The following is a 12,968-nucleotide window of genomic DNA, read 5'->3' as shown; positions in this document are numbered from 1 at the left end:
GGTTTACATCATCTTTTCCCAAAAGAGAAAGGTAATCATTAACTCTTGAAGCGCTCGCCTTGTCTAACGAACCTTTGTCATTCTTATACAGGTGGATGCTTGGACCTATTTGATGCATTTCAAGCTATTACAGCGTATCCTGTTGTATGATTATGTACAGCGCACTAATAGGCTATGAGGTTAAAATAACTTACCAATTAAATAATGTAGACTAATTCAGTAATGAGGACGAATGATAACGATGGTGGTGCATTAAATTTATAAAATTGCATGCTTTGTTACGTATATAGTATATAGTATAATATACGATGGGAATGTTTAAGAAAAAAGAAAAAAGAAACAATATCATAAACAAAGCTAGCTGTACAGCGGCAAGCGAACAGAGGCTCATGCATTGTGGAACAAAGTTTGCTTTGCCACACATTTCCAGCCGGACTATTTTCGTAGCTGGAGCGGTGGTTTTTGTAGGTGGCTAACGTTAACTCGCTGGTAAGCTAGGGAAAGTCGCATAACATTACCCAGAGAAATTATGAACTAATCGACGGTTTTCAAAACTGAGATGGAAGGAGATGACTTGCGTACGTTTAGAGAGCAGTGGGAAAAAGAATTAAAGACGACGACCAGAGACCAACAGAATGCAACGAAAAACATCACTAAGATTACTCACTTCACGACAACAAACGAAAACACCAAAAATCGCTATTTCGTTGACCAAAAAGGGGAATCTTTGCACACAATAAATCGGAATAAATATGTATCAGGGTCCCAAAGCAGCAGCAACCAGAGTTTGCAGAAGGAACCGGAGTGTGAAGCATCGAGTGACCCAACGTTACGAAAGTCTGCAACTGATCAAGGGAAGGCAAATGACCAACCAGAGTATGTGTTTATAGCCGAGGGTCTGTTGGATGGCAGAACCAGTCCTTTGCGGGACAGAATTCAGGTGGAGAGGAAACGAATTAAGCGCCAGTTTGACGTCGGGACAAACGTAAATCACAGTCGTGCAAAGCAACAGCCACAGTGCAAAGTGACTAGAAGTGACACATTTGTGGAACAATTAATTCAGGACTTGGTAAGATAATGATGAAAATAATAATGATTTCATTGAGCAGCTTTAGCCGTTAATTGTAGTTTGCAATAGTGATGCTTAAGCATGTAACCCTGTGCTCATATCCAGAATGAAATTAATGACATTCCATTCTTTGACGTGGAGCTGCCCTATGAGTTGGCATTGAAGATATTTCAGCATCTCGCTAGGGCAGAACTTGGGCGGTGTGCTCAGGTATTTCTACCGTCATTTCATACGCATTCACAAGCCACTCGGCATGTTGCTGGTTGATAAATATATCTAGTTTATAATTAATCTGACTCTGACAGGTAAGCAAAGCCTGGAAGGTTCTGGCTGAAGATGAGCTACTCTGGTACAACCTGTGTTTGAAGGAGGGCTATCATAGTGATTCAAGTGTCTCTGACTCCCCTTGCTGGAAGAGTACCCTGCGAGACTGTCTGGAAACGGAAAGAGACCTACGGTACAACTGGAAGGTACATCACTCATTTTGCACTTAAACTCAAATCGCTGTTTCTTCTTTGAAGAAAAATAGAGGTTTTGCTCACAGGAAAAACACGATTGGTTAAAATCGGCAAAGCAATGATTGCATAACACAACCAAATTTTATTTGTATATTACATTTTTACAAAGGATTAATCACAATACACTTCACAATTTACCCTGGCCTGAACCCCTACAGAGCTAGCCAGAGGCGACAGTTGTAAAGGAAACTCTCTGGAAAATGTGTAGGACAACCAGACTCCGTAGATGGAGGTGTAGATCAGGCCAGTTCAGGGTGTGGGTTCACAAACGCAAAATCAGTCAGTTCCAGACCAATAGCATGAAGCAGCTGTAGGTGGATTGGTTGCCATGCAAGGCACTAACCAGCTCGTCAGGAGCAATTGGGGGTTAGGTGTCTTGCTCAGGGACACTTTCACACACCCTTGTACAATACAGGCACTTTAAGGACTGAGATGGAACTACTGTAAAAATCTGCCAAACTGAAAAAACCGACCTGAAAAAAAAACTGACCGTCTGTGTGTGCTCTGCTTTTTCAAACCCCAGAATCGCGTTGGAGCGATCAGCCACCTGCAGTATGAACTGGGGAAGGTGCTGTGCGATGTTGGCTCCTGTGCAAATTATGTCATTGCTGGGTAAGCTTGAAGACAAAAACCCGTAAACATCGCTCAATACAGTGCAACTGTCCCTGGGCCTGTAAGATGGGACACCTTCATAGAAAACCATGAAGGTCTCCTATTGCTGCGTTAAACAGTAGTTTGAGGCAAAGGAGTGACTGGATCCAGTTGAAGCAAAAGCTTTAGTGTCAGGATGTTGGCACTGCTTTTATAGAAACCATGGACTGTTGCTGGCTTTTTGGAAAAAAGGCATAGAACAAACACTGGATTTATTTTAGTGTAAACAGTCTTATGTTTGGCATATAGTATAAACATACGAACCTGACTCTAGTGCAAATGGTTGCCTCACTAAAATTGGGTTTGATAGTGCAGTCCCTAAGCATTTGGGCAGCGACAGATATTTTTGTTGTTGCGTTTTAAAGGAAACTATGAATATGTGTATACAGTCAGCTTTAATTTCTGCTTATTTACATCTAGGTATATCAGGTAAACCATGTGGGAATTGTAGCCCTTGTTAAGCATAGTCCCCCATTTTGAGGCACCAAAAGTACTACGGACCTAAAGTAATGCTTGTGAACTGCACCTTCGCTGATAACTTGCTGTATTTCTGTGGCCTTCAAAATAATTTCAACCTTGGAATTCAGATATTGGCTAGTTCATATGCTTTTATACACAGATGTATTCAAAATGAGAACTTGGTATTGGAAAACTGTGATTAATTTATATTGAGACAGCAGCCTACTTCCTCCTGTATACTGTGACATTGGTTTAAAAATATGCAGTTAGCAGGATACAGCTGTGTTCACAAATTCAGATTGAATCGTGCTGCTGGCCTGGTATGTCAGCCAATTATTTAAAAAATCAATGGTGGCTGTGCACGTACACCTGTGATATATTATTTAGTATGCTCATTGTGGACCAAATTAATACATTGGGAAATGTAAATAATGCAACATTAGCACAAATAGTATGTGATGCAATTATTATTGTCAGGATATACTTTATGCTTTGTAATTAGGTTCATTTATGGTAAAGGACAGTTATTTTGGATGAGATGCATAGTTTGAGATATATATATATGTATCAAAACAGTGGCAGAGGACTGCTGACAAATATTTAAAGTATAAGCAAAATCATTTCAAATTGCTGACACAGCCGCCTTCAATACTAGTCATAGAACCAAAATTGACCAGCATACACTGGTGCATTATATATCCACTCTTTTGACAAGAATACTTTCAAATCCACTACTAGTACATTGTACTCTTAACAGTAATTCACCTAATGACTTCCTGCTGTTCATCAGCTGCAACACTTCCCCCATGTTACAGTCTGCTTGTTTTGAGACCACAAAGCCTCAACGAGACTCAGATAGTGTTGTTTCTTGTCATTTTAAATAGTCTGCACCAATTCCCTTGTACATCGAAGTAAAACAATCATGTGATGCCAATGGGCCCGTAAGTGGTTTTGTGCATACTTTGACACCTGACACCTTAAAGGAAGATAAATGGAGACAATTACAAAACATGGGTGGGGGAGGGGGGCGAATGCAATGAAGAACAGGCGAGGCTTTGCTTTCCCTTGTAGTTATTGATTGTGAGTAAGGTAACCCATTTGCTGAAATGGCTCGGGTGTGAAGATCCAGGAGCGAGCCTCAGAACTGCCCCATCAAGGATCAACGGCTCTGGGGACCGGTCTGATTAAATTCTCATTTGTCAGTCCCACTAATCAGGCCAACACATTTACCGGGCTTTGTTAGTGCTCAGAGAGGACCGGGGCAGGCCTGTTTGAATTTGTGGACCCCGTCGTCTGTTTCGTGTAATAAGCCTAACCGCGAGGAATTAATCTTCATACCGTGGCCTTGAAATAAAGACCGGGATTAGCAAAACAACTGTCCGAGCTGACTAGCACCTGCTCCATAGAGATGCAGTTGTACAAATGTATTCAGTTTCTGCTACAGATATTAGAATTTGTAAAAAAAAAAAAAAAAAAACAGTGCCAATAAAAATGTGGGAGACAATCTCAGGGAGGTGTGCTTGCTGATTTTATGCAGAAATTTCAGAAGAGTACAGTTAAGTGAGAAAATGACTCCGGTGTGAAACCACTTCTCTGGAGCCCAATTTACCACACTTCTGCAAGATGCTTGCTGTGTGCAAAAGAAGTGGTGTTGGGCCTTTTACATTTTTAAGATATTGAAGAAGAACTTTTGCCATTTTTGCCATTTGTGGGGGATAATTGATGAAAATCATTGTTTGCCAGCAGTTGCCATTTTGAACATATCTGTAGTTCAGGGTGTGATGCAAGCCCACTAAATAATTTCAGATTGTACAAAGTGAGCATTTTTTGTACCAGTTGTGCATCTTTTCTTAAACTAACCTAAAACTTGACTTCAGACATTTTTGGTAAAAGCCCATAAATATCATGATTTTCCAATCCCAACAAATGAAAATAGCATTTGCTACCATCGTAGACCTTTAGTATTAGCTCCTCCATTCGTAGATACACTAAATATTTCGTTTATTTTGTCCAATGAGTTTGGTGGCACTTGATTGAACTTGAACAGCTAAGATGATTCTGTATTCAAAATACTTCCGAATTAATTCTGCTGCGGCAGTTACATTATCAATGAAGACAAGTGAGCCAGCACCTGTGGCCACCATACACGCCCAAACTAGGTAACACCCCCACCACCATGTTTCATAGATGATGGGAGGTGCTTAGGTTCTTGGCGTTCTAGTTCCTTCTAATATCCATACTTTGCTCTTGTCATCACTCTATACATGTCAATCTTGGTCTCATCTGTGAACAAGAGCCTTTCCAGAACTCTGCAGGCTATTTTACGTACTACTTAAACTCTAACCTGCCCATCCGTTTTTGGAGTCTTCTGTCGAGATTAGCCACTGACACATCCATACCTGCCTCCTGTTTCAGATCTGTCAGACAGGTGTTTTGTGTTTTTTTCTTCATTATGGTGAGAATTCTTCGCTCATCAACTCTTCCTTGGCCTACCAGCCCATTTGCAATTACTGAGATTGCGTTTGCTCTCGTTCTTCTTAATTTTCCAAACAGTTTATTTTGGTGACCCTTTTGTTTGGCCTATATCTCTGATTGTTTTCTTATTTCTCAATGGCTTCCTTGACTGTCATAACTGGCACAACTCTGGTCCTCATGTTGATAAATGCCACTAACAGAATCATAAGCCTTGAATCAAGAATAGCCACTGAAAGCTTTCTTTTAACTACACTAAGGAAGCGATTGAATACATCTGACTAATCCAGAAGCCAACTGTCCAATTACATTTCGCCCCCTAAAATGCATGGAATCTATGAAATGGGATGTAATTATTTCCTCATATTCATTTGTTTCATTTAAAATTCAATGTGTTGGGAGTACAAAAATACTTATAGACTGCACTGTATAATGGTGCAGATGGCATTTAGACTGGCGTATGGAAGATCTGAACAGAAAGTGGTGTTTTGCGTGGAATGGCACGCCAGGGTTAGACGCCCCTCAGGACGTGTGACAGAACCTTCTCCTCACGCCCGCATAGCACAAGGCGGAAACCGCGGAGACGAGCAGCGCCGTCCTTGTTTACGGCGCGAAAAGCCGCCGCGAACTGCCGTCGACAAAGAGGTGCTGCTGGCAGAACCCCGCTTCCTGTTCGCTCCGAGAGTCCAGCGCTGCTCTTGAGCGCGGTCCAGGAGCCGGAGGCAGCTGGCGCTGAAACGCGAGGCGCGTCCTCTCGCTGTGCGGGACTCAGCTGCGAGCCATGCCGGTAAAAGCTTTTACACATGCCGCCTCGCAAATGCAACGCTAGAGCGCGCACTTCAGAACATAAAAGAATAATAAAGGCGCAGAGAATTACCTCACCTTTTTCTACTAATTTGTATAATTGGCAAGGGGAAAAGCTCTCTGCTGTCTTGCGGTTTGTTTGGTCGCAGAAATGTTGCAATCAGTCTATTGTCTGCTAGGTAATGTTCCAGTTGCCATATTTTTTTTGTGTGTGTGTGTGTTTTTTTTTTTTTTTTTTTAAACCTCTCACTCAATGTCAGCAATTGTAGTTTGGCAGTTGTGCGGAACACACGCTCTCTGGAGTGGGTGCCTGGGGCACAGTTTTTTTGTGTCTGAAAGGCGTCCGCTTTTTCAGTCATAGCCGCATGTGTCCAATACCCCGTACCCCAGCTGCAGAAGATGGGCTTGTCCCTGTCTATCCTCCAAAGATGTGGAAATGAGATTCTCCTCTGATTGATTTTACAGGTGGAAATAAATAGTGCCTTTCTATTCTAGCTCTTTCTCCTTAGATCATTCTTTTTAAAAGACAGTGCTATTTCAGTATCAGTATGGCTTTTGTTTGATTCCACAAAAGCAGCTAATCCAGGGACACATATTGAAGAAAGGTTGGTGTTCTGTGTGTCTTGGTGAAGACATGAACTAATTGGTTGAAGGTGATATTCCAGAGGTGAGTTGTTGTCCCTTAGAGCAATGTTTTAAGTTGCATAGCAGTCTGCCGTTTAGCAGACTTTATTCAGATTAGTTTACACATCTTACATTCATTTATAAAAATTGATATTTAAAAATAAATTTAGCTCAAGCCCCTTGGAATTTAAAATCAAACCTTGGAGTTGTGAGTCTACTCTAGCCAGTTCACAATCTATTCTACACTGCTACCCATGTACTTATATTAAGTACCAATTAGACATGAAGGTACATACATATTAGTGTGAAATATGTAAGTCGCTCTAGATAAGGGTTTCTTTTAACCAAAAAACTATTGAAATAATGGAATGTAATGAAAATATTGACCAACTTCAAAAATCACCAACTAAAAATCAAGGACTGTCAAGGAATAATTCAGGCTGACGCAGATTTCTATCTTGGTCTCAAGAGTGCTCAAAAGCTTTATTTCATGTTCATGGAGAAATGTACAAGCATTTGTAGTTCTCTCCGACTGTTAAGGTTTTGCCCATCTTTACAGCTGGGCAGACACGGGGAAAACACACAGTACACATTATCCTACCATATACTATTTTGCTGGAGAAGGGGGCTTAGGGGGTGACACTCTTCCAAACAGAAGAAAGAATGACATAGGAGCTCCCTAATTCACATCTTTTTCCAATTTCTTCTTCCTTCCTCCTCTGGAGACAGGAGCCCCCCAGTTCACACCATTTCCCAAATTCCTCTACAAAGTGGGGAGGTGGTGAGCAGACTATTGATATGAATTAGGAGAATAACTTGTAAGGTGTAACTGAGGGAGGATCTGATGGGGTAAACCCTCCGGTGTTTTCTGCAGGTACACCTCGGGGGACGTCAGGCTCTGGGACACGCTGCACTGGGACTCTGGAGCCTCGTACCTGCACCCCACTCACCTGAGCCTGGGTGCGGACACAAGGCCGCACGTCAGCCAGGTCCGAGTCAACCAGGCTGTGGCGGCCGCCGCCTACGACGACGGTGAGAGAGAGAGAGATCAGTAATGGACACCGCCACTGTCCCTCAAAGCTTTAATTACCACCGAGACAACAAGCGGCTTTGCTTCAGCTAGAGCACGAGGCCTTCTCTCTCTGTTCTTGGAAATAAGATTGGATAAACAACATTTGAATGACATCTTCACATTTCAACTTTGACTCTTCTCCTACTGACAGATCTCAGAACAGCAAATTTCCTAGTTTTATTTTCATTTGAATGGGGGGGGAGACTAAATTCTACAGCAAGTATCTCTGGCCCCAAAATAAAGATTACTCCTTGCCGCACCCTCATGGTTATTATTCTGTGTCCAAATTCAAGTGACCGTGTAGAAGAAGAAATGGTAAACTATAGTATAGTATAGTATAGTTAAATTCAGAAGCCTACTCTTTCCTTTGAAGACACAGTCCTGCTTGTAAGATCTAGTATCCTTCCCCAATCATATTCTTTTATGACGTACTGAGGATATCAAAGCTGTCTTAATTATTTGAATGTTCATGAGGTAGTGATGTGTTGAAAAAATGGTTTGAGATGTTGATGTCGTTGGTTTCTGCTGAACTCCGTCTGTTGGTTGCTTGGTTCTGTTGTATCGCTCCCTCTGCTGTGCAGGAAAGCTGGAGTCTCCAAAGTTTTGTGCCATTACAAACACCCCTCATTAGCAGCACTTACTTGTGGATGTAGTACGTTATGTAGCACGTTTGCAAAACATCTCTCCCTCCCTTCCTTGGGCATTAATAGCAATTATATTAATTATAACAACACGAGATAATACCGTAGTTTGAGATGCTATACCCTCTTGAGCCTCACAGGCAGTCAGGGACTGGTCTCAAGTGTGTTTGCCATGTCTGGAGCCTGCGTTGTTTTCATCCCGTGTTATTACTTGAGTAATGTTTTTGGCCCCAGCTGTGTGTTTCTCAACATGGACGGGTTATTTGGCCCATTGAGCTTCATTGAGATGTAGCCCTTCGTCAGGACACCAGCACAATGCGTGGCTTCTTCTGCTCAATCCGGGCCCCAGCAGATTGGTACTTCAGCCACAGGGAAGAAAGAATAATGAATCTCCAGGTTGAATTAATGAATTAAAAAGCACTCGAAGCTATATCAAGTGAATCCATTATGGATTTGGGTCTAAGCACGCTATTGTTTGGTATGATGCATATCTTATTCTGGGTACCAGTCTTCATGGTCTTAATGTACTGTAAGTGGACGTTGTCTGTAATTTCTAAAGATGTGTTTTTTCTGAACCAGGTGCAATTCCCCCCAGTACAAAACATTACAATAATTACATTATACAGCACTTATGCGTTTCCCCCCCCAGATCACTTGTGGGTACAGTGTGCATACATAGACAATGAAGACCAAGTCCTGTGTGTTAAACTCCAGAAGTTTTAACTGTCAAACTTTTAATTTGTTATATAGAGCCATTAACTCTTAACTAAATTCCCAGAGGACCGCTGTGTATGTTTTTGTAATTTCCTTTCACTCAGATGCCAATTTAGGCCTCGAGAACAAGGTGTGTGGGCCACTAACGCTGAGAACATCCAGAAAATCAGCAGACACTGTGGCCCTCCAGCACTGAAGTTTGACATGTGGCTTTCAGTAACTTCCTAGAAAATTTAAAATAGCTAAATGTAAATACAATATTTAAGGTGTGCTTTGGAGAATTTAAAAGCCACAGCCAATTTAGTGACTGTGGAGCGCTCCTCATGACCAGCTGCTCATCTTTAGGAGTCCGTACTCCTGGTCTTTCTCTTAACAGGGCAGTTCTGTGATTGGTGTTCCAGACGTTCACTGAGCCACTGGCTCTCACTGGGCTGTTTAATCAGTGCCCATCCGCATTCTCTGGTGATTTACCACCTTCTGTCTGTCTGTCTCTCACACACTCACTCACGCACTCACACACTCACACACACACACACACACACACACACACTCACACTCATACTCACATACACACACACACACACACACTCATACCCACACACACACACACACACACAGACACACACACTCATACTCACACACACACACACACACACTCACACATACTCACACACATACACACACACGCACACACACTCATACTCACACTCATACTCACATACTCACACACACACACACACACACACACTCATACTCACTCACACACACACACACACACACACACACACACACACACACTCATACTCACACATACTCACACACACACACACTCACACATACTCACACACACACACACACACACACACCTGCATTTCCCTCTGTGTTCTTAACACCTCAGTGAGACTGTGCAACAGTTTATCCGTTTCCAAACCTCCCTGCTGTAACTCGTTCTGGTTCAGGGTTTAATTGTTCTAACCTCTCCCACACCTGAAGGGCGATCATCTAGCGCTTTCCGCCTGGTCGGGGTCAGCCTTTCGCCCGTCAGGGGGCCAGTGCGCCTCCCAATCTGCAAGAATGACGATAATGGGCCATCTGCTAATCACAAGCGCAGAGGAGCCGGACCCGTCCGCCGGGGCCTCGGGGCCCACTGGGCCTCTTTGTGTGTACAATCACCGCGCAGCGGGAAAAGGCATTAACCATCAAAAGGGCCTCTGCCAATGGACCGTGCAGCAAATGGCTTTATTAAAACCCACTACTCTTTCTCTGGTCCCCTCTTCCCCCTCTATTACCTGTTTCTCAATTGACCAATTTAAGGAACTCATTGTTACTTTTTTAAACTGACGTTCAGATAAAGGGTGCATTGGTGTGAGTTGAGTCGAGAAGCACGGTTTCAAAGTGTTTTTACGTCTGCAATTACTTACCCGACACGGAGGGAAGTTCGCTGGCCGAAGAAATGTGACTGTTTGTCTGCGCTGTTTGTGAACACTTGTGTTGTTCATATTGGAGATCTCGGTTTGTGCATTTAGATTTGCCCTTAAGTAATTGGGATTAAGTGTCTTGCTGAAGGGTACAGTGGCTGTGTCCCAAATACAACTTGAACCTGCATTCTTGAGACTGCAATCTGCAGGCAGATAATTATCCATTTTCTGGGCTAATGGGGTTTGTAAATGGTAATGGACTGCATTTTATCCAAAGCACTTTACAATTAATGTCTCATTAACCCATTCACACACACACACGCTGAAAGGCTGAATGCAATGCTCCAATCAGCACACTGGGAGCAATTTGGGGTTAGGTGTCTTGCTCAGGGGCACTTTTAATGACATGATCTGGGATCTAGCCAGCAGGAATTGCATCTCTGTATTCTACCGGTCATAGGTTTTAGTAGTCTTGTGTTTTAGTGCTCCGTTTTAGTGAGCTTTAAGCAGTTTAACTGCAAAAACAGTTTTACCGTAAAGAACCTCAAATGGCACAAGGTGTACAGTTAAGAGTCTTTTACTTCACAGGCTAAATGGAGTAAAAAAAAAAGGGAACAAATGATTTCCATTTTCCAGGAAAATCCGTTTAGGGCAGATTGGTCAGAAGGGTAAGGAGAAGGCACTTCTACAGCACTATTGGTGTGAACATGACACTCAGTAAAAAGCTGAACTGAATTGAATATACTGAATTGAATATGACTGCCCTTGTAGGAAAAATGGCATGAATATGTTCAGCAGTTATTACTGCAAAAGGTGTTTTTTTTTTTTGAATGGGGAAAAAAAAGAAGGTAAAAATTCAATCTGATTGCTTTAATTGTGGAGGTACTAAAATGTTTGACCGGTATTATATGTGACTGTAATGGTTCCCTGATTGTCTATATCTAAGCAGTGATGGAGATGGTGATTTGCAGGGTTTTAGGACTTGAGGCAGGCTGTGTGAGTGTGCTGCGGGCTGCTTTCCTCCAGGGCTTGTGGATGTGTGGAGCACGGAGACAGGGCAGGAGCCAGTGCACCACTACCAGCACCTGCACCGGGTACACGCCCTGGCCCTGGGGTCAGAGGGCGCTGCCGTGGCAACGGCCTCCGGGGCAGAAGTGCGAGTGGACTGCCCCACGGAGAAAGGCTACTGGAAAACGCAGTGTCGGGCCGAGCTGCCCAAACCGGTGAGTTCAGCTCTCTGCTCAGGGTCCAGGCTGTGTCACCATCCCAATAAAACGCCTTCAGCAGCTGCCTACTGGGACCTGCTTTAGAACGAGTGATTTTCAGAGAACGGTGCCGCGGTAGTCTGCTTTCTGAGGTCCTGATTTAGCGCGGGCTTCGTACTAACTCTCTTTGTCTTTGTCTCTGATCCTACACAGTAATGGTGCGTCAGAGCTTGTCTGTGTGTCAAGAGCTTTAATTTAATCTATACTGAACCTTTTATCTATCCAAATGTTTGAAATTAATTAAAATAATGAATTTCAAAAATGAATCGATTGGTGCATATTGAAACCTCAATAAGTGTCTGAATTTTTCCCTCTGTGATTAATTGGCTATAGCAAGCACACACCAGGTGATTGATTGTTTTTTTTTTTAATCAAGCTTTCATGCTAACTGCTTGGCTTACCCGACAGAGATTTTCCCTGGAAGCAGCCCAGGTGGAATCGTTGATCGTTGATAATGTTCCCACTGAACAAAGTGTTTCTGTGTTCTGTGTCTGAAGCAGGGTCAAATACGTAATTGCTTTGGATCCTTTTCTATGCTTTACTGATCATGCCTGGTGTATTGGAACCTATGAAATACTGTCAAAAAAGTGCAAAAACCCTCTGGCCCTCTTGGTTGGCTTAATTGCACCAGGCTAGATCAGTCGAGCACAGAAAAGTATTTGAATCCAAAACCATTACGTATTTGACTCAGGTCTGGTCTGTAGTTGGGTAATGTAAGCTGTTGCAGGCTCTTACATGATCTAATGCTCTCCTGGTCCCAGCGTTAGTCCTGTGCCCTTGTGTTTTAACCCAGCTGGGACAGGCCGGGCCTGTGTGGACCCTGCTCATTTAGCCCTGTTCTCTGCCCACGCGGGACAGGTGGAGGCTCTGCTCCTGGCCCCAGAGAGGCCGGGGGCCCCCCTGGCAGCAGCGTCCGCAGGGGAAACCGTGTATCTACTCGGTCCCGAGCGAGACCCCAGAATCCTTCACTCCGTGTACGGGCACCCCGTCACCTGCCTGGACGTCAGCGCGTGCCGGGCGGCCGTGGGGGTGAAGAGCAGCGGCTGGGCCATGCACGACGGCGGTAACAAGGTGAGGTGACGCCGGTAACTCCCTGGAGAACGAGGGCCACCTGGAGATTGGGTGGGGCGTTGGAAATAAGCGGCCCCTCCAGACTCCTCCACTTATATCGCTCACAGCGCGCTCGCTGTCATTCCCCACCAGACCGCTGTTTGTTTCTAATCTCGTCTCCAGGTGTCGGAGGGACTCCTCTTTTAATTGC

At 43.6% G+C, this 12,968-nt stretch overlaps 1 protein-coding gene across 1 annotated transcript in view; it reads left to right on the top strand.

The window, feature by feature from the left end:
* Positions 1 to 321: 321 nt before the first annotated feature.
* fbxw8 (F-box and WD repeat domain containing 8) overlaps positions 322 to 12,968 on the top strand; it is a 22,954-nt gene continuing 10,307 nt past the window's right edge. The window contains exons 1-7 of the mRNA XM_061260562.1: positions 322 to 1,069; positions 1,175 to 1,279; positions 1,375 to 1,539; positions 2,111 to 2,199; positions 7,472 to 7,629; positions 11,469 to 11,665; positions 12,566 to 12,778. Of these exons, the coding sequence (XP_061116546.1) occupies positions 560 to 1,069; positions 1,175 to 1,279; positions 1,375 to 1,539; positions 2,111 to 2,199; positions 7,472 to 7,629; positions 11,469 to 11,665; positions 12,566 to 12,778 (1,437 nt within the window). The 5' untranslated portion in view covers positions 322 to 559. The remainder of the gene's footprint in view (positions 1,070 to 1,174; positions 1,280 to 1,374; positions 1,540 to 2,110; positions 2,200 to 7,471; positions 7,630 to 11,468; positions 11,666 to 12,565; positions 12,779 to 12,968) is intronic.

This window comes from Conger conger, chromosome 11 (assembly GCF_963514075.1).
Source record: "Conger conger chromosome 11, fConCon1.1, whole genome shotgun sequence".
Classification (NCBI taxonomy): Eukaryota; Metazoa; Chordata; class Actinopteri; order Anguilliformes; family Congridae; genus Conger; species Conger conger.
This window is presented reverse-complemented; position numbering and strand designations above follow the sequence as displayed.